Source organism: Callorhinchus milii, unplaced genomic scaffold, assembly GCF_018977255.1.
Source record: "Callorhinchus milii isolate IMCB2004 unplaced genomic scaffold, IMCB_Cmil_1.0 Scaffold3, whole genome shotgun sequence".
Lineage (NCBI taxonomy): Eukaryota > Metazoa > Chordata > Chondrichthyes > Chimaeriformes > Callorhinchidae > Callorhinchus > Callorhinchus milii.
In genome coordinates, this window is record NW_024704744.1 from 71,765,250 (window position 1) to 71,786,967 (window position 21,718).

At 39.8% G+C, this 21,718-nt stretch overlaps 2 protein-coding genes across 2 annotated transcripts in view; one reads left to right on the plus strand and one right to left on the minus strand.

Annotated features, from left to right (window-relative positions):
* Positions 1 to 5,172, plus strand: part of abhd12 (abhydrolase domain containing 12, lysophospholipase) — a 53,939-nt gene extending 48,767 nt beyond the window's left edge. The window contains exons 12-14 of the mRNA XM_042333012.1: positions 1,530 to 1,608; positions 2,790 to 2,911; positions 3,975 to 5,172. Of these exons, the coding sequence (XP_042188946.1) occupies positions 1,530 to 1,608; positions 2,790 to 2,911; positions 3,975 to 4,008 (235 nt within the window). The 3' untranslated portion in view covers positions 4,009 to 5,172. The remainder of the gene's footprint in view (positions 1 to 1,529; positions 1,609 to 2,789; positions 2,912 to 3,974) is intronic.
* Positions 5,173 to 10,226: 5,054 nt separating this feature from the next.
* Positions 10,227 to 21,718, minus strand: part of pygb (phosphorylase, glycogen; brain) — a 45,097-nt gene continuing 33,605 nt past the window's right edge. Inside the window, exons 15-20 of the mRNA XM_042332830.1 lie at positions 21,366 to 21,424; positions 18,806 to 18,947; positions 16,890 to 17,097; positions 15,877 to 16,011; positions 13,984 to 14,050; positions 10,227 to 12,055 (exon numbers count right to left, since the gene is read on the minus strand). Coding sequence (XP_042188764.1) covers positions 11,903 to 12,055; positions 13,984 to 14,050; positions 15,877 to 16,011; positions 16,890 to 17,097; positions 18,806 to 18,947; positions 21,366 to 21,424 — 764 coding nt within the window. The 3' untranslated portion in view covers positions 10,227 to 11,902. The remainder of the gene's footprint in view (positions 12,056 to 13,983; positions 14,051 to 15,876; positions 16,012 to 16,889; positions 17,098 to 18,805; positions 18,948 to 21,365; positions 21,425 to 21,718) is intronic.

Here is a 21,718-nt window from a genome sequence, read left to right on the forward strand (position 1 = left end):
CCTGGACTTTGTCATACGCATATGCTTCTCAAATCTTTATCTTAAACCATATTAAGTTATGATTGCCTAGATGTTCCTCTATTCTTACTTCTTTTATTTGCTCTGGTTCATTTCCCATTACTAAATCCAGCAGTGATTCCTTCCTCGTTGGGCCTCTTATATACTGGGTAAGAAAGGTCCTGTACACATTGAAGGAACTCCATTCCCTTATCCCCTTTACCTACCTCTTCTAGCCAATTTATTTGGGGGTAGTTGAAATCCCCCATGATTGTTACTCTATGTTTTTTACACATTTCCCTAATTTGCTTGCATACTTCTTCCTCTACCTCCCTTCCACTACTAGGTGGTCTGTAGTGTAACCCTATTTGTGTGATTGATCCCTTCTTAACTTTTATCTCTATCCACACAGATTCTGTTTCTATCTTACTGATAGCTATGTCCCTTTTTTCTACTGCCATGATGTTATCCCTAATAAGTACAACTACTCCCGTCGCCCTTTCCTGTCTCTATCCTTTCTAAATATGTTATACCCTGTAATGTTTAATTGCCAGTCCTGTTCTTTCTGTAGCCATGTTTCAGTAATCCCTATTATATCTGGCTCCTTTCTACGAATTATTGCCTCCAGTTCTCCTGTTTTATTTTGTATGCTGTGTACATATTGCTGTACACGCAGTTTAATTTGTTTTTATTAGTTGTTTCTCTCAGTTTATTTTTGACAGTCTTTTCAGACTTCTTTTCTATAATTGTATTAGTTCCCTGACCATTTATGTTCTCTTTATTCCTTAGTTTTGTCTGACCTATACTCTCATCTCCCATTTCTTTTATATTTGGTCTTATGTCTCTTCCTCCATTTTATTAGTTTAAAGCCTTTGCCGCAGTCCTATTTACCCTTTCCGCTAGGATTCCGGTTCAGGTGGAGCCCGTGCCATCGGTACAGCTCCTTCCTGTCCCAGTATTGGTGCCAGTGTCCCATGAAATGGAACCCTTCTTTCCCACACCAATCCTTTAGCCACGTGTTAACTTTCCTAATCTGTTTCTCCCTACTCCAATTTGCATGTGGCTCAGGTAATAATACAGAAATTATTACCCTCGAGGTCCTGCCATTTAACTTGGCTCCTAACTCCTGAAGATCCCTCTGCAGGACCTCCTCCCTGTTCTTATCTATGTTGTTTGTCCCAACATGGACCACGACAACTGGATCTGTCCCCTCCCTTTCCAAATTCCTCTTTAGCCACTTCAAGATATCCCTTACTCTGGCACCAGGGAGGCAACACACCTTTCGGGACTCTCGTTCATGGCCACAGAGGATGCTATATGTGCCCCTAACTATTGAATCCCCTATCACTACTACATTTCTTTTCTGCTCCTTCCCCCTTCATTCAGTCTTCTGCTCCAAGGTGCCTTGGTCTGCATTGTGGCTGTCCTCCTCGCAGTCCTTCTCCTTGTGCTCCTTTCTCCTTGTGTAATATCCTCTGTTTGGGTTTATAGTGCTCAATGATGTGTAATCACTTTTTCCTTTCCTCCTTCAGTGTGAAACACATCACATGTCCATTACTTATTCTTCATGCAGAGGATGATGGTGTCATTCCGTTTCATCTGGGAAGAAAGGTACGGTTTGCCATTCCAAAACCATCCTTAGTTTTGGACTAACTCTTATTGATTTTCTTTTTTTGTAACAAAAATAATTCTTTGCCTCTTATTAACTGAAACGTTGCAATGTCCGGCTTTACAAATTGACATTATTCATTTTGCAAACATTTTAGTGGTTATTATAAGCTTTAAGTTTGAGATATTTTGCGTAATGCTGCATTCTCACACAGCCTGAAATAACAGCAGACACTTGTCTCAGAATGAATGCAGCCTGTGGATATGAATCTCAGTTTGGAAGATTCTCTGTTAACATTTACAACAACAACAAGATTCCATTTATAGAGCGCCTTTCACGTCGGGAGGACGTTCCAAGGCGCTGGACAGTTGGGTCAGGATCCGAGCATTGGGGGAGGAAATGGTCAGGGTGAGGGGAGGGAAGGGAGGGAGCGAGGAGGGGTAGAGAGTCGAGAGGGGAGCTGAAGGCACGGTCAAAGAGAAAGGTCTTGAAGGAGGAAAGGGAGGAGGCAAGGCGAAGGCACTGGGGGATAGATACTCCATAGGATTGATTTATAAGTAGCTTTAGGTGTTATGTGGTCCTGCTCTGACTTAGAAAGGTCAAGGATAGCCTGAAGACAAACCCAAATAAATGAGGCAGATTGGAATTTGGAAGCCCAATGTTCTGTTAATTTCTAAGTCATTACTTGGAGTATTTAATTAAAAAAAACCTTCTTATAGTGCCTCAAGATTTGAAACATCTCAAAGCATTTTGCACTTAATTACTGTCAAGTTTAGTGACTGATTTTGTAGGCAATTAGTAGTAAAATTAAAAGTTGGTGGTATGTTCTTCTGGAGTCTCTGGCCCTTCATTGAATAAAAAAAAATTGCTATAGTCAGTAATTACCTGTGAAACACTTTGAAATGATTCAACCTGATATGCTTTAGACACAGAAGCCACAGGATGAAGTGTTCATTACTACAAGTATTTATTGTACATAGTCCAACTATGTGCAGTTTGGTGTGTAGAAGTACAGGTGGATGTTTATTTTCTTGTTCATTCTGGGTAGTATGAGGTGGAAGTCAGCTCTCAGCATAATATACTGGAATTATTTTTATTCCTACAGTATTTCAGGCCTGACTTTCACTCAACAGAGTGTTACCTTTCTTTGTTCCATAACTATTTGAACTTTGTTCCCTGACAGCTTTATAACATTGCTGCAGCTTCACAAAAGAGTCCGAAGATACGGTTCATTCCTTTCCATAAAGACCTTGGCTACAGACACAAATACATATATAAGAGCCCAGAACTTCCTCAAATATTAAGGTATTGTATACATTTAATAGTTTGTCAATAACACAATATGTAGTTTAGTTTATATTGTCAGAGTAATGCTTTTGTAATCCTGAGTATCACTGGCTTTGACCAAGTGGGTGATCACTGTTTGTGGGGGTATATTGCTTGTTTCAATGTTGAGGATTCCCTTTTAGGTAATATATTGGAAAATGGCAAAAATCTGCAAGTTCTACACAGCAAACCAAAAAAAACAAATGTTTACACTTAAATTTAAAACAACAATGAAAACCCTTTATACGGAAAATGAGGAAGTTAGACTCAGAAGAAAAAGGAAGAGGTACTAGATCAGGAAACGTTCATGAAGGTTCTCACTGGGTTATATATCCACAATTAAAGATTTAAGAATAAATTAAAGATTTGCACCAAAACAAATTCAGTCTGTCGTTCTGGGCCTTCTTTCCATCGTTTGTGAAGCAAGACACAAAAATGCATTGTGTTTTGGGGAGGGACAGTGTAACATATGAGCAGGAGCAGAACCTGAACGGAGAGATGTCCTGTTTTCACTCCCAGGCTGGGATGTGTTGTTGAGTTGGTGGACCAGATTGGGAAGCCACTACTACACAGTGAGTTTTTAAAAAAAATAATTTTAAAGAATAATCTTGAACTAAATAGTTTTACAGCTAGGTCAACATGGAATGTTTTCAAGATAGTGGCCAATGTTCTGGAGATACATTTCACCCCACACAACAAAATAAAAAAACACCTACCCAAGATAATACTACTTGAAAAATCATTTTAACATGATTGTGGAATATATAATAGAATGAGAAATGATTTTCATGTTTGCTTATGATATAAATCTATTACATAATTGTCGTCAGGCAACTTTTGTTAAATTATAAATGATGTTTAATATCTGACCATGAGCTATTCTTAGTAGATTTCACTGAGAGACCTTCCCGCCATCCACCACACACACGCACACTACCCCATATGTAACCTGGAAGCAAAGCTTAATGTGCGCATGCATACACACATATATAAAATATCAGTTGTGAACTGCAAGTGAACCATTCTCATTATCTTGGCTCAGGGAATTCTTGAAGGACTCAACTTCTCCTCAATAATGATTGTGGACCAGAGTAGACAAAGTGCATCTTCTGAGCCGCATGAAGATTTCTGTTCATACCACCTTGCTGCATGACTCCTGTTGATTTGCGTTTCAAGACGCGTTTCATTTGAAGGCAAAAAGAAAATGACCCTCTTGAATTTTTGTCAAGTATGAAGGAGTTCGACGGCAGATACAGCTGAAAGTAAAGGATGTCAACTAATATATATTTTGTTTTTTGTTTTTGGTATAAAAATTAAAGTCTGCATCTTTTTTTTTCTGGACCAAGATGATGACATTCTTCTAAGCAGAGTGAATATAGTTAGCTTTTGAAGTGCAAAAAAATAAACTTAAGGACGATCAGGGTAATTTCAAAGTGGGTTTGTCGATCAGCATACTCCTTCAGTCATTTCAGAATCTTTATTCCTAACCGTAGTCTTTCCTTCTAAGAATTCAGACCAGTTCACCTCATAGATCTAGCATTTTCACATATCTTCTCAAGCGTGTTGTAACAGGGAAGGTTTTAAGGGAAATGATGCTTATAGACACCATCGTAATCTCCCGTGCTTCTATTTATCCATTTGGTGCAAATGTTAGGTATTTGAGTGTCAGCAGTTCAGGCATCTGTATATTTAAGGTGACGTAGAATGGGTCTGTTATTAAGCAATTACTGGAATGAAGTAGGTTGCATTAAAATGAAAAATAATTTGATATTAATTACAGCAATTGATGATGCAGGTATAATCTAGAATCTCAATGTTAAAGTATAGAAGATCCAAAATAATAGATCACTGTCTCAGTATACTCGTATCACACATCAACAAAATCTTATGCATAATCAGTGACATCATTTATATTTACAACAAATCGCTTAAGTTAAATATTTTTCCCACTGTTTATTCTCTAGCAACATAAGACTATTTATCATCCAGGCGTAAGTTACCTGCACAGATAACTTGATATTTCATATTGACCAATGGATGTGTGCTCTGTGGGGCAGGTTCACTCTACCTCTCAGTGAGTTCAAGCCGCTTCCGCCAATCTAGCTAACCTGTCTAGCAGTCCAACTGGAAGTGGTACGATTCATGCTTAGATTGGTATCCTCTCAAAACAGAACTCACAACGTACTCTTGTATAGATTCTGGGCTTCAGCCTTTCTTTAAAAATGTTCAAGGTACATATTTGGAAAAGATCAGATGTTGGCATCATCAGTGTTCATATATAACTGCACAAAGAAAATACTTAGGTCTAATGAAGTTTGAAAATTATACATGTTTCCACGCTCATTGTCATATAGTGTACAAGCCTTGTCCATTTAACGAGTTCGAATCAAAGGAATCCCAGTTTGTGTCCTATATATTGCTTGTTGCAATATATGTTGTTATCATAATATTGTTTCTGCATTCCTGGCTCAGTGAACAGCCCTCCAGCTCCAGTAGTGCTATTACAGGCTTCAAGGCAATTGGTTCTGCTTCTGTGATCTGTTATTACATTTATAGTAATTTAGAAATTAAAGCATTTGCTTAAAAATGTATACTTAAAAATATGAACGGGAAGGAAGTCCAACCTAAATTTAGCATAGTATTCATTACTAAAGAGAGCATGCCTGATACTAACATATTTAGAATGTCAGAATAACCATGGAATAAAGTTAACTACAAATCATAAGTTTTTTGTTGCTATGGAAAATAGACACGTAACATTGGTTTATCAAGGCCGGTCTCAAGACCTTTCTCTTTGACCGTGCCTTCAGCTCCCCTCTCGACTCTCTACCCCCACCCCCTCCTCGCTCCCTCCTTTCCCTCCCCTCACCCTGACCATTTCCCCCCTGCTCGGGTCCTGACCCAACTGTACAGCGCCTTAGGACGTCCTCCCGACGTGAAAGGCGCTCTATAAATGGAATCTTCTTGTTGTTTTTCTTTACCACTTGCTGAAAAGGTTTACATGGGAATTTGTTAAAACGGTTTAGCTTCACTCTGAGCTCCATGGAACTGGTATATAACCTGTTCTAGCAGCTAATGAGGGATCCAGACACTCCACAGTAGCAGGGTAGGAAATCTCTCCTGTCAGGAGCCTTCCTGTTTTCCTATTGCTTGAAGAATAAGTACTTCCTTTGTTCGTGTCCACTGGTTGTGAAAGGATCATCTGACATCTAAATAAACCCACCAAGTGTTATCAGGCACCATTTCATATAGATTCAATGCAGTGAAATATTCAGAATCTATTAAGGTGCTTCAGCCCTTAAGAATTTTCTCCTAAATGAATGTGGATTTCCTACAATGTATTCCAAGTATTTAGCTGAATTATTTTGCGTTTCGAATCTGTCCTGTGTCTTATTCTCTCCTCCTCCTCCTCTCCCCAAAATTAGGAAGCCAAAACCCAACGGGGGGAGCTTTCTCCTGTTATCAATGTCTAATTTTCTTTGAGCGCTTCAGTTTTATTTGATTTATCTTTCATCTCATGTTAGTGAGAATATCGTTAAACTTATAATTACAAGATGGAATCTGGGATCAAATCGCAGTGTGTGGGAGTCAACAATGTTCTGGAACAAAATACCATTTAGAGCTTGGATCCACCTTGCTCTTTGACAACACCCACCCCCCATGGCTTAATATCACAAGAAAGCAGCCCTTAAAACTCACTCACTATATCACTGACATGACTTGAGGTAAAAAAGAACATGACATGATTTAGCTAATTGATTTGTCAATAGTAATTCCTGCATGTAACCAGGTGTTCTTAGGCTGAACAGCTGGAACACTGCTAGGTTTTTGATCTGCTAGGCGCCTGCTGCATCCTTGGCTGCAGTCCAACTTTACAGCAGTTGGAAAACAACAACAACAAATTGCATTTAAATAGCGCCTTTCACGTCAGGAGGATGCAAGGTGAAAAAGGCTTGGATTCCTGACACATGTGCAGGAATCCACAGGATTTGTTTTTTACAAATCCTTTTGCGAATTGTATTGTGGTTCCAGGCAAAAACAACACATAATAAGGGTAGAGGATAACTTCTTGTGTCGGTGCATCTTTCTTCTGTTTTGCTGTGTGATCAGTTTAGAATCCTGCCTCATGAAACTGGGATGAACAATTCCTAATTAAATAACGGATTCTTTCAGGATTCAGTTTTAATCATTTGGAAACCCAAAAATATCAGAGCAACCTTCACCACCACACTTTTTTTACCTTCTGTCTGAGCTCAAGTCAGGTCAAACAAATGAGGTATTGTGCAGGAAAGTGCTTTTACCACAATGAGTACGTACAAGGCATAAACTTGGATCTTGTATTTCTTTGATCAAATAAATCCTAAATTATATATTAATGATTTAATTAATACGAATTAAACTGCCATAAGGATGGCCATTAAACAAATTGTGTGTCATTTTCCAGAAATTGGCACGTCTGTTTTGAATTTTAACCTGAAATGTCCGAATTTTGTTGAAAAATACTGTTCTGTACTGTAAATACTGTAAAAATTATGAGAGGGGATATCAAGAAATATCTACAAATATCTACAAGATAGCAGATTCGTTTTTAAAAAAGTTGAATAACTGGAATTGCACTGTTTAACACATTTTCCAAACATATCCTTGGTTTTTGAGGTGGATGTGTTGGAGGTGACCTGCTCCTGTAGAAACCCCCTCTGCACGTACACACAAAGGACACAAACCAGGCTTTTTCATTCCATAGTCAACCATGTTTTTCACTAATAATGCAAACCATTCTATGCTTTATCTGCTTATGGCATTTATGGCAGTTATTAGTTTTCCAGTCACTTGTTTACCTTATATTGTCAACACGATAACTATTTGTATCAGAAGTATCTGAACAATATAATTCTTCAAAAATAAACAAAACCGACTGATAATTTGTAGCATCTTTGGTGGAAGATATAAAACATTACAATGAGTATTTTTCTCAATGGTTCAACGCCACCACTGCTACAGACAGCTGGTGATGGTACAACAACCGCTTGCATTAATATAGGGGGTAGTGTCTCAGTGCTGGATGTTCCTGCTGTAATGTTGCAGCATAGACAATTTACATAACAACACTCTGAATCAATGTATGGATCATAGCCTCAGCAATGCTTGAAAATATCCTATGCTTGATAACTGAAAAGGGTCGGAATTCACAGCAGATTAATCGGCATTTAATACAATTTACATTTATATAGTGCTTCTCATGCCAGCAAGATGTCTCGAAGCACTTCCCATTACACTAAACATGGAGCCAGGGTAATATTTAATGTGTGATCCATCACCAGATCTCATATCATTATTTTGAAGCAGCACCTGCTTAATTCACTCTCAGCCAGAGCATCTAAATTAGCAAATCCCAGATGTGTTGTGGCCAATTATCTGGAAATCCACTCACTCACTTATGTCGTGGAAGTCAGGACTGAAATGGGAGGACACAGGAAACCACAACACAACCAAGATTCCCTGCTTATGAATTCTTTTGCAACTCTAGCAATTTAGACCCTCAAACTCCTAAAACACAACTGCAGCAAAGCTGAGTGTGTGCAGTGTTATTGCTGGCCAAAGCACCCCAAAGGTAATTTATTCCCAGTTAAAATTAGCAATGCAAACAATTAGCTGGTCCTGAAATGGCAAGTGATCAAATACAATGAAACGCAGCTATGTTTTGTAAATTGTCTGTGTGGATTGAAATGAGGTTTGTGTAATCTGGCACATTTTGTATGAGCTGCTGAATCTAACCTGGCTTGAATGTTGACTGATTTTATGTACTGTATTTTTTAAATAAATGAAAATGCTAAGTCACTAAGTACCATTAATTTTGTATCATTTGGGTGTTATTACTGCTGTCCTAGTTTTATATTATATGTTGCATCATAGTGCTGTAAGCTTGCAACTGAGTTAAGAAAGGATCAAATAGAAGTGTTCAAAATTTAGAAATAGTGAAATGTACTACAGCACCATATCAATGCAAGTTGATCCAGTGGATGCTGAAGTGGCAATAATCTTGAGTTTATGCCCTTCTGTGACTATTGTGACTAGTAGCATAAAAGGGAAGCTCGAATTTAATTTTACACAAGTACCTATTAATATCAAGTTGGTAATCCTTTAACACAAATGAGGATATTGAACCTTTGAATACCGTTAGATCATTTCCACCATATTGTACAAATACAAGCTACAAAATTCCAAAGGGTACAGAAAAAGGCAATGGATTGCAAAATGTAGCAATGCCGAGTGCCATCTGCTGGAAACTCTGCTACCTACAGCAGCAATGATAGGCTGATAACTTAGGCTATAAGAAAGTTGTGTATTTTTTGATCCAAACATTGCAATAAGTGTTAAAAGTCGTGGTTTTGGTGCAGTGAGCTCAGTATTCACTCCCATGGGGCCATCCAGTGGTCCATCAACCCATCCCACCCTCCCATTGGACCACCTGCTTGCCATTAATCCATCCTGTCTTAACATCTTAATTAATACCTGGATTTTTTTTTAAAAAAAGCCCCTACACTCCAGCCCTTAATGATTTCCTTCTGTTTAATATAGATGTGGCTGTTTATAGTGTTTCTCTGCAGGCCCAGCATTCACATCAGAGGTACCACACAACATGAGAGAGGAGCATCCAGTCCATTAATGTATTGGTATTGATCCTGCAAGAAGCAATCCATCTTGCTCTTTCTCCTTCCAGATTTAAGATTGTGAAGAGCAATATTAGGACAAAAACAGTAAGTACTTTTTCACACAGAAGCTATTGAGCTCTGTCTTAGGCTACCACTTCTGTTCAAGTCCAAACTTCTGTAACCAACTGAGACAAGCCAACACAAGTTGGGAGATGTGCAAAAGTCATGCTGACATGTACATAGCACTAGTGGTTCTCAGTACAAGATGCAGAAACAGGAGACTTGCAGCTCTGTATACTGCAGCCTCTTTATATACATGAATATACACACACGCCTATTTGCTGAGGAGAGTTTTCCTCTTGTGTGCATCAAGATAAAGGGACTCAAATCTATAAGAGTCAGAATAAAATAACACAATTATTGATTTCAATTAGAAAATCCCATCATAGCAGTGCTGAGGGGGACATAATCTTTGTTAAAAATTTAGCTAGTTGCTTACAAATCCAACAAAATTGATCATTCAAAAGTACATTTCCAGTTGTCTTACTTCAGCAACTTGTAAGTATGGATATTTATAGGCAACACAAAAAATCAAAAGTGGACACTCATGTAGTGTTTTTAAAAAATGTGAAACTGCAGGCTGCATTACAGTGCTGTTATATTTGTTCGTAATGACTAAAGTAACAATACATTTCGTATGACAAAATGCAAGTAAACCTTTACAGTACTTCAACAGTGGGGTCTGCAAACAGTACCTGGTTAAAAAGGAAGACATTCAAAAGAGGAATACAACCAGCAAATAAAAGATCCACTACAGCGTTCAATTTAATAGACAGGTACGGTTAGGATAACCCACTTATTCAGAGATATAAACCAACTGATCAAAACAAGCTTAGTCTTCTCTTTAATAACACAGATCTTGTTTTTAGAACACATGGGTGCATTTGCACAGCTTACATTGCTGCAGACTTGGTTGCCTACATTTTTCAGTGATGAGACGTGATCTAAATGGAAACAGGGCACTAAAAAAAAAGTTTGATAAAGCTCCACATTCATGGTGGTCAGAGTCTATTCCACGCTGGCCCTTAAACAAAAGCAAATGTTAGCTGCATTGTGCTGCACGTATTTATTTGCATATTGGCATCAAAAAAGGCTCTAAACAAGAAATATGCAGAATTTATTCTGAGAATAGCTCCAAATAGCCCCTACACTCCAAAATACAGCTTTTGAATCAGTGAATGGCTTTTATTCTGATTTACACTATTAAAAGCAATAAATCACAACCAGCAATAGTGCAAGTTATTCTTCCTGCTCCCAGTGTGGGTTGAGTAACTGCAATTTTAAAAAAATACAGTACTATTAAAGGCTCAATAATTAAATGTGGTCCCTTGAATTCTTGTTGGAACATTTTCGAATGGAGGCTGAAAAAGGCATACAGATGCTCTTCAATAATGCAATTAGCTAATATAAAGGACCAGAGTATCCACTAGTCCCTGGTTACTACTATGTGCAAAATTAGTTGGTTGAGCTCACGGTGTGCAAAGGCACACAGCAATGAGAATGATCCTTAAATGCAAGATTACTACTATTATTCCATATGGTCAACCCAATTTGCAAATTAGACCCATTTTTGCAGTTATTTTGTTGCACTGTGTTTCAAACAACTTGAAATAAATGACACCCTAATCCTCTCAAGAAAAGTTCAAATGCAAATTCTTTTGTTCATTCCACTCTCTGGATAGCACAGGAGGCACTGGCTGACCAACACTATGGTAGAAGAATATTTTAATGCAACATTGGTGTTTAGATTTAGGAGGGGGGGGGAAGAAAGCACAACAAGATTAATGATCATTGGAAAGGCAAAGGGAAAATTGCAATTTCTTCGACAATATGGTCTCCAAAATTCATTCCAAAAATTATCCAGTTAACAGTCAAAATAAGAATGCCAAACACCCCTTTACCTAAACATGCTTTGATGTGGCCATATTTTACAAGGACAACACAAACTGAAGTAATTTACTGCAGAACATTCTGGTTCAAAACATGGCAATTTCTAACTGGATTCCTTACTCAGGCCTTCAGTCATAAATGGGGATTCTTTTCAGTAAATGATAACTCTGCAAGCAGATCAGCTAACATACATCCGGGCATTTGAATGATTTTCCAATTTGGAGCCTTTATTAAGGAATCCAGTTTGACATTGCCATGTTCTAGGCTTCACTAATATGGTTCACATGCCCTAGCATAAGTCTGGAATACCCTAGTTGCTGAGCACTGCACTACAGGACTGATATAGGGGTGCATTGCATTCCACACTTTAATCCCTGGGCTCATTTGGAGGAGGGATCTTCACATCAGATGGCTCCACACCCCAGATTTCTCTGGCATATTGTGAAATGGTTCGGTCACTGGAGAATTTGCCCGAGGTGGCAATGTTCTTAATGACTTTCTTGGTCCATTCCTTTGGATTCTGTAAATAAAATTACATAATCAGTTTGCGTCCATCAACCAGCAAAACGGGACATGCCTCCTTTGAAGCAAACACATTTCCAACAGACAGTTTATCAAACATGGATTTGTTCTTGCTCTACACAACTAATTCTTTTAACAACATTCCCAAACTAATCAGTCAAAAAACTCAACAGATACATGAAGGATTTTCCCCTTCCCTAGAGTGGAATAGAGTGCAACAGACTCCCAATAAATGTGCTTTTTGCAGTGTTAATTAACACCTTTAATAGGAATCTCCTTGAGAGCAGTATTAGAGAATGTAAGGATTGGTGCAGACTAACACAGAAGTCCTCTACAAGGAAATTCTCTGTGCAGTTGAGCTAGATAGGAGAGAGATGCATTGGTGATTGGAATGTGAATTGCCACAGCTGTTGTTGAATTCAATTATCTTAGAAGATAATTAAATAGATAAGGAGCAACATTAAAGCATATGTAAAGTGAGCCAGCAGCATTAAGTGCTTTCAGATATCCTCCAGATATGAAAGGCACTACATAAATGTAAACTATTGTTATACGAGCAGTTTAAGCATTCCCTAGCTAGGCAGCAACCCCTTGACTGTCCAATACCTTGGGAAGTCCTTCGACATAACAACAAATCACATATGTTTAGTGCCTTTTAAGTGCTACGAGACCCTGCCCTGAGTGCAAGTTGCATCGATTGGCCGAATGGCCAGTTTCTATACGCTTATATTCCAGAATTGTAAATGGTCCCAGCATTCCCTCAGTTTGACTGCCATTCCTAAGGTTTTTCCAGCAAAGTTGAGGGAACAGCATCTTAAATAAATTCATCCTTTCATGTCAAGAGTACATCTAAAGCTGTTCACAGTATTTACTGTAAAGTGTAGAGACTGCCTAAATCTAATGCAAATGAAACACTGCAAACAAGGCAGGCAGCTGCAATACACACAGGGCCACTTAGACGGTTACTCTCATGTTTATTTGTCGTTTATCTGATCATAATAGAGAATGGAATTATTTCACTGTACTTCAGACATGGCATTGTATTCTCCTGCTTCCACATGGTGGAGACATCAATTCACTATCAGGACCCTGGCAGCCCAAAGAGTCAGAGCTGCCCTTGATCATTAGTTACAATTAATCTTCACCAGCTTCCCATCATTTATCAAAGGCAGCAAACAGTACAGTAGCTTGTGTTAGTTTAGAGACGCACACTGTAATAACCACATTAGACCTCAACTTTCGAGTTCAAAGAACTGATGCTATATGGCCTCTTGTTCAGGCAGCAGGGTTGCAGATCCTAAACCAGACAAGGGCAGAGGAAACCAAAATTTGAAGCCAAGGAGGAAATTGCAACACACACACAAACGTACATATGCAGAGGCAGTCAATGTGGTGTCATTGGAGACTAGCTTTTGAGATTATATTTGTAAATAATAAATCCTGCAAATACCCAGAGTGGATGTCCACTCTTCTTAATACCAGTCTCGGCTTTGGCTTCAGTGTTAGACAAAGGAGGCTGCTGGGGCTGAACAGATTGGCAGTCGAGCAGTTTCTGATCTACCGTTTACAAATAAGACAAAATAGACCTCAGGGTCAGAGATTCCACAATTGAAGCTTTTCTAAAAAAGTTTTAAAAAACTGCAGAAAGACAGCTTCTGAATTAAGTCTGAATAGAAGAATTTCCCCCAATTCAGCACAATCGTTACACCGTGACAAAATAGTAATTTAGGCTAAGATGAGAAGAAAGTTTAGAACTGGGATGTGAAATTACATTGAAATACAAATCGCTATTCAGTGACCTCCATTCAATAACCCAACATCCACCCTGCACACAACTTAACTCCTTCCCTTCCCACAGACAGCTAAGTGAGCAGGTGGTGATTCATTCAGGTGACGTTAGCAATGAAAACCCAATAGGAGACTCACCTTGTAAAGATGACTAACTTTCGCTTGACACTTCATGTAATCTTCATAGTCGGCAAATACTTTAAACCTGAAAGAAAAAAAAACATGTTTAGTTGTTTTATAGTGTCTTGTTTGAAATGTTTTGGTACAATTCTTGTCACCAAAAAGGTGCTGATGAATCTTCTGATAAGTGAGATGTGGAAGTCCTAATCCCCTTAATCCTCCTGTCTGACCAACCCTTGCAATTTCTCTAGTGCAGAAGGCTTGTGGTTACATCCCCCGCTTCTTACCATCAACACAACTTTAAAAGTTTGAGTCCTGCAAAGAAATTCTGATATCTGTTATACACTCCCTTCCCTCAGGCACTGGAGGTTTGATGCTCTTAGCCAGGAAGTTTGAGGTTGATGCCTGTACGATCCATTCTGCTCAGCTCATAATTACGAGAATTTCTGAGGATGTCCTACCCAGCAGAGCCTACCCTGGACAATAAGCCATTGGCCATATGCTGGGAGCAGCCTGATCCATCTCAGCAGAGGAGAGAGCCTGAGAAAACCAGGTCCACCTCATTGCAGAGGACAGAATTACAGGATGTGAAATGTAGTATCTGAGCAGGTGATGTGTGTGCAAAAAAAACAGTGGAAGAAAGAACTTCCTTTGGGAAATTAGCCCAGTCTCCGCTTGGTCCCACTTATAGGATTTCTGCATTGACCTGTAAGCTGGGTTCGCTGGGAGACCCCAGCAAATGTCAACATGCCTGGATTCACATCCATGCCATTCAACGGTGGTAGTTCATTCACTGGCACCAAGGAAAGTGGAAAAGCAAACCCTTGGCCTCTTTCCAACCTTCATTAATTCCATCGAGTTTGCAACTCTGCTCGACACGTTGCCAACATATTGGGCTGAATCATCAGAAAAATATGACCTGAAGCCGATTTGAGCTGAAAGCAGCATTTCAGCTCGACTCGGAAGCCCTGAGGAAGCAGCTGGCAGTCAAGTGGTGATAATGCTGCGGAGACACAGAGCAGCAACAGTAATGCTGACACACAGCTACCACACCAGCAGCAGAACTGTGTGCCTGATGTTCTCACTCCAGTCTGAAGCACAAAGAATTAATAGTATATAGTTTCTCTCCCCCAACCTCTTCGTTGTTTTGAATATTTCTCCAATAGGAAATCAATGGGAAGATTTGGAGAAATTGTGCTGCCCAACCACAGTGTTCTACACTTTGGGCACAATAATAATAATAATAATCCTAAACATCATTGAGACAGTCTGGCTTGGGACCTAAACCTTGACTCCTGGGCTCAAGGCTGGTTGCTGGTAACCCCATCAATACCAATTTAAGTGGGCACTAGTGGACTGAAAACAGTCTTGCATGGTCATGCTGATTATTTATAATGCTCAAAGATATGTCTTGTGCTCTGAGATACTGAGTGAAGGGTGCTATATAAATGCAAGTTGTTGTTGACTAGCACAGCAGCACAGGCTCAATTGGACAAATGGACTCTTGTGAATGGTCTCCCTTTTTGTGGCCTCTGAACATTCGCACTAGTGTAGGCAAGTCTGTTTTAAATCAAAGTTATGCATCCAGTAACTGTCTGAAATGCTATACACTGTCCAGCGCCTTGGGACGTTCTTCTGACGTGAAAGGCGCTATACAAATGCAATCTTCTTGTTGTTGGTGTTGATTGGCGATGCTTATGGTGGGGCCATAAATCAATCAAGAAAATGTATTTTGTTGTCTGACCAAAAAGCTTGACCTTCTCTAGATTCTATCATCCCTACATTGGCAAAGATCAGGAGCTACTCTCCTGGTCCATATGGACCAGTTTTACACTAGTCAAAGCACATCCTGAAAGCCAGTCGTTACAGACCTGCTCTTCCCCCAACAGATGCCAGTCAAAGGCTACTTACCTGTCGTGATGCAACAGCATGTTGACCACATCGTTGAACAGCTGGGGTTCTCTGGGAGAGAAGTATCCCCCACTGATCTGATCCATCGCTTGACGCAGCTCTGGCAATTTGTCAACATATTCTTTAGCATTGTACCTGCACAGGACACAAAGGCAAATCTCAATCGTCCACAGGCCTGTCTCTCTTCTACAGATTACTGCAGTCAAAGCATTCACCAGCAGCTTTTACCCAGAGGGAAAGTTTAGAGGCCATTGTGTGGGGGAATGGAAATGGAGGCTATGAACCTCACAAAGCTTGCAGAACATGGTCTATTACAGGTATTTACCATCAATGCTGTTTTGTGCGTTTAAGAACCTGCTTAATGGTCTGTAATGGGAAGACTGTAGAGTGGATATTCTGGAAGAATGAATTAGAGTTGGGACAGAAACAAGGGCCAAATAGACTTCTTCTGTGCTGCAAATTTCTATGGTTCTATGTATCTTCGTCCAGAGATGCTATCTAACTAGACTGGTTACAATAATTTTCATTTTTTCTTTTCTCTACCCCGAGCTAAGCTCCTTTCTGTTCATTTCTGCCAACCCCCATCTCACCACCACTCCATCTCACAGCTTGATCGGACTAAACTCATTTGATCGGCAAAACCGAACCCGATTGACATCTTGAGACTGTCTCATTCCCAGTTCCTGCTATCTTCTCCATCCCCTGGGGAGACTGCTTAAAGATGAGATTGGGATTAACTGCTAATATCCATTCCCCTTCCATCCAAGATAGGCACCCATTACGAAAAAAAGGTTGAGGAAATTGAACTAGAAAAAAAATCCCATCTTCCTCACCACACTCAAGAGCAAGTCTGAGAGTGTGATACTGGGTTTCTGATCTGTTGGAGCTAAATGTTTATCAGCGGCAAGTTCCCAATTATCCAGGGCCCCATCACCATTATAACAGGACCTGTGTGGTGAAGGTCCTTAAAGGGGAACCTTTCTGTAGCCAGCCATTGCAAGATAGATACCGACCCCGTCTTATCAAGAGCCGCTACATCTTCCACCCTCATCCCGAAGATGAAGAGGTTCTCTTCTCCGGCTTCCTCGGCCATTTCCACATTTGCTCCATCCATAGTTCCTATGGTCAGGGCTCCGTTCAGCATGAACTTCATGTTCCCAGTGCCAGAGGCCTCCGTGCCTGCAGTTGAAATTTGCTCGGACAAATCGGAAGCAGGGATCACTGCAACAGGAGGAAAAGAAATGATCAGAAGTTGGGCTAACAATTGGAAAGATAAAATTCAATGATGCAGTAGTTCATCCTCTCATAAGGTTGGCATTTTTCAGCTCTGGGTCCCTTTCCTCAAATAAGAGGATTTTATATATAATAGTATAATAAAATAATATTAGTAATAATCCTTGTATTTGATATAGCATCTCAAAGCTCTTCACAGAATATACTGTAAAGTGAATTGAATGTTTGATGGCGGGCGAAACCAGCAGCCAATTGCATATACTGGTGTCCCACAAACAGACGTGAATTGAGTGATCAAATTATTATTATTTGAAGGGATTATTACCCCTGGAAAATCAATCCACCAATCAACTAACAACCGGGTTCCTACTTACTGTTAGGTAAACAGAAGCGTGTGGAGTAAGGAAACTTGCAAACTATTTCGCCCTGCTGGGAATCAAACCCAGGTTCTCTTGTTTCCGAGGCAAGTGCTCCAACCAATACGCTACAGGACTCCACACACAAAAAAACTGAACACATGAGATTTTGTCACAATTCACGCTTCCAAAATTTAGGGAATTTGCCAACAGAGGCGCTGTGAACCTCAGTGTCTCAGCCCCCTAGTACAAAGCAGTTACATGTCTGGGAATTCCACCATTTGATTCCCAGTTTGGTCACAACTATGATGACAAAAAGGGATACTGATTAACCTCAGTATCCCGGGACTATGGAAGGGAAAAACGTGAGCAGTCAGGCCTCCCACTGCTAATCACTGTTCAATGACCTCCTGCCAGAAAGCGACTTTGTACTGACTTTGAGTATGACCTTAATACTTTCACCCCCCACCCCCACCCAGTTACACAACTGTCGACACTCACTATCTGGGCTCAAATGCAAAGAATTAGCACTTGGTGAAGTACTGGAAGACATCCAACACTCTTGAAACTATATTCAGTGTTTCAGTGCAATGCAGTCACACACACCCGGGAATTCCATGGTTTGATTCCTAGTCTGATCACAGCCATGATGGCAATAAGGGATACTAATTAACCTGTGTCCCAAATCTTTGGAAGGGAAAAATGCGAGCAAATGTGTTAGCCTGGAACGGTGGTAGAGTATGGGTCTTGCCCAGAGTCAGAAGGTTGTAGTTCAACCCCCAGGACTTGGAGGACATGGGTCACACAGTCGAAGCTGACACTCCAATGCAGTGCGGGGGAGAGAAGGGGGTGTTGCATTGTCAGAAGTGCCATCCTTTGGATGAGATATTAAACTGAGGTCTCGTTGGGCTGTTCAAGTGGACGTTAAAGATCCCATGGCATTATTCAAAAAGAGAAGGGAGTTTTTCCAGGTGTCCTGGCCAACAATCTCCCAAATAAAATTTATCACTCACTACATGGTTGTTGGTGGGACATTGCTGTGTGGCAGCTGCATTTCTCCAACAAAAAATAGTCAATCCAATTAGCAGTATATCCTGCAAAGCACTTTGAGTCATCTCAATGACATGATAACTTGCAATACAAAATGCAAGGTTTATTATTTTTATTATTCAAAATGGGAATTAGCTCCTTAAAGAACAGACAAGGGGAAAAAGGTGAAAGCAATTTAAAAATAGTAGTTCAAATCGAGTGGGCAAAATCACGTTTGCCTTTTTCCTGATGCAATAAATATGTTCTGATGAGTGCAAGTGTTCAGTTACAGCACCTCCTGCTGGCATTACCTTTCTCAGCCAAGGACACCCGGTAATTCTCCAAATAGATGACCTTCAGTCTGTCACCCACGATGGGATCATTGTTGACAACCTCTGCAACTGATGTTATGAGTTTGATGATCATTTTGGCCATATGATAGCCTGGAGCTGCCTGCCAGGGAGCACAGAATAAACATCTTAAACACTAGGCTTTGACAAGCAGAAGTCACAAAAGGGTGAGGCAGCACCAAAGCATTGAGAAGGCCAGAAAGTCAAATGTCTCTTCACTGTCACCACTTCCTCTACGCTACACACAGGAAGCCAGCCAGTATCACAGTGTACGGTACTAGGGTACAGCTCAGGTCTATAACACACTATAAGCAGCCCCATGTGTTAGAATGAGGGGGGTAAATTAGATGCCAATATAAAACTAATTATTTAACAATAGATTTTCTGCTGGTGAATCAATTAGTCATTTCCCTGTGCCAACATAATGTCAGAAAGCCATCTCTTTGAATGTCAGCTCATTACAATTAGAAAAGCAGCATATTATAAATAATTATTTCTATTCATTTGAAGGTCCCAATGTTTTGGAGATGCTAAGGGGTGTACTACAGTTAAGGAGCTCAGACACACTATACTAGAGGATGATAGGATTGAGTTTCAGGCTCTCGATTCCCCTCAACTAAATTGTGAGCTCTGTGTTGATGGACTTCCACAGGTGCCCCCAGGCCTCTAACTCAGACACAAGTAATAGAATAATACTGGCTGCAGGCCTCTGGCTGTACATTTGAATCACAATGGTTTATGTTGCAATGAGGCTTCAGAAAAAATATAAACCATAAACCACAAGCAAAAAAATGACATTGTATAATAATATAGGAAAGAGCTGTTGCTGTTAAGTTCAATAAATTGGTCCAATGACCTTGCTACACTAGTTTAATTATAAGTACACTCAGAGGTCAAAAGGAATTTCTTCCCCATGCATGACTGGAATGGATTTGAGATGTTCACTTACCTTTTTGGTAAATTATGAAAATCATCAATGGAGATTTCACACCCTTTGAATCTTTACTGTTAAAACTGAACTACTTAGGTTACAGCCTGGCTCAACTGGTAGCAATATTGCCAGAGTCAGAAGATTGTGGGTTCAAGCCATACACTAGGTCTTTCAATTCAAATAGTCTAGGCTGACACCCAAATCCAGTGCTGGGAGAAAACTGCAATGTTGGAGGTACTGTTTTTCAGATGAGCCGTTAAACCAAGGTCCTATCTGTCTGTTCAGGTTAAAGATTCCATGACACTATTTGAAAAAAGAAGGAAATTTCTCCTAGTGTCTTGGCCAACAATTCCCCAGATAAAATTGGTCATTCATGTCATAGCTGTATGTGGGATATTGCCGAGCACAAATTGGCTGTGTTTGCTTTCTCACACACACAAAAAAAGACCGAAAGCACAGTCATAGAGGTACATCCTTCTGATGTGAAAGAAGCTATATAAATGCAATTTGTTGTTGTGTCTTGAGATGGGCCTTGAATGAGGGGTGGGAGGGAGTATATATCTTGTGAAGCATTGAAAAATACCGATATGAAAGGCGCTATAACAAAAGCAGGGATTAAGAAAGTAACTTCTACTGCAAAACACTATTAAATATATCCTAGCAACATTGTAGGCTGAAGCATCATTCAAAGTCCCAGGTGCTAAGTTGAATGTCTTTGTCCTAGGCTATGCAAAATTTTAACATTCAAATTAGATCAAAAAGAAAACAACTCTAGATCTCACCACAGCAGTAAAAGAGTATATCATGGCAAATTGAATTGTCTATATGTAGATTATAAGATACAGATTACTCTCACATTTAACACATAGGGCCAATGTCAAAGGGTTACTTCTGAACCCTGCTTTTGGATTACAGTAGAAACTTGATACAATAAAATCCCATTATAACTCACTTCATTACACCCTGGTTCACCTCTCCAAGATGAAGGGCCCTACATAAACGTGGGTGGTTTGGATGAAGATCCTGACATTTATTTACCGAAAAATCCAAAATGTGTGCAGAAAGCCATCTCGTTCAAACAACCAGTTAAAATGGTCAACTTCTGAGTCATCAAGTCACCACCTTCACTTCCTGTGCAGGAAGTGAAATCAGTGGTGATCTGATGACTCAGAAGGCAGCCATTCTTTTGCATGGAAAGCCAAGCTTTGAGCACATGCACAGTGAATGATAAAATACCAACCGGCAATCTCATACAGTTATAAACACTGTGTGGATTTTAGGGACCTCAAATGTAGTATTATAATAGGGCTCTATTGATTTTAAAAAACTTACATTTGTCCTCATTAGCGAGATCAAGAAGAATTCTGGATTTTAATCAGCATCAGTTTTAAATGAGTTTCTGAGGTGCCCCCAGAAGTGAGATTTTATTGTACTTAAACTTGAAAATACTGGTTTATCTTCAGTTATTCAAATTTGTTTTAAAAAGGACATAAGAGTCAGATATTTACTGGCACAGCAATCTGGGACACTGACTGACAGCATCTGCACACTGAAATGAAAGCCTCTCAATGGTGCACTGCTTTTCATTACCTTTCCTCCGATGATGACTGTCCTTGGGACAACGGCTTTGTTTGGTTCCTTTTTGATACCTGAAACAGATAGGATATTGTTACTCAATTGTCCAATTACTGTAGTGGAGCTCGGGAGGAAGAGACCTTGGAATACGAACGTTAGTTACATGTTTGTGTAACTAATCTATTCACTTCACTGTAATTATTCACTTCAATGTAAACTGTAGGCCTCATCTGCAAATCCTCTAAGTGTTTTACTCTGCACACACACTCCCCCTCTCATACAAAGGTTCCAGCTTCAGTTCTCAGTCTCTGCCGAGTTAACTGATATCAGCTGCGATTACAGCTGGCCTCCGTGACCCTGACCAGTGA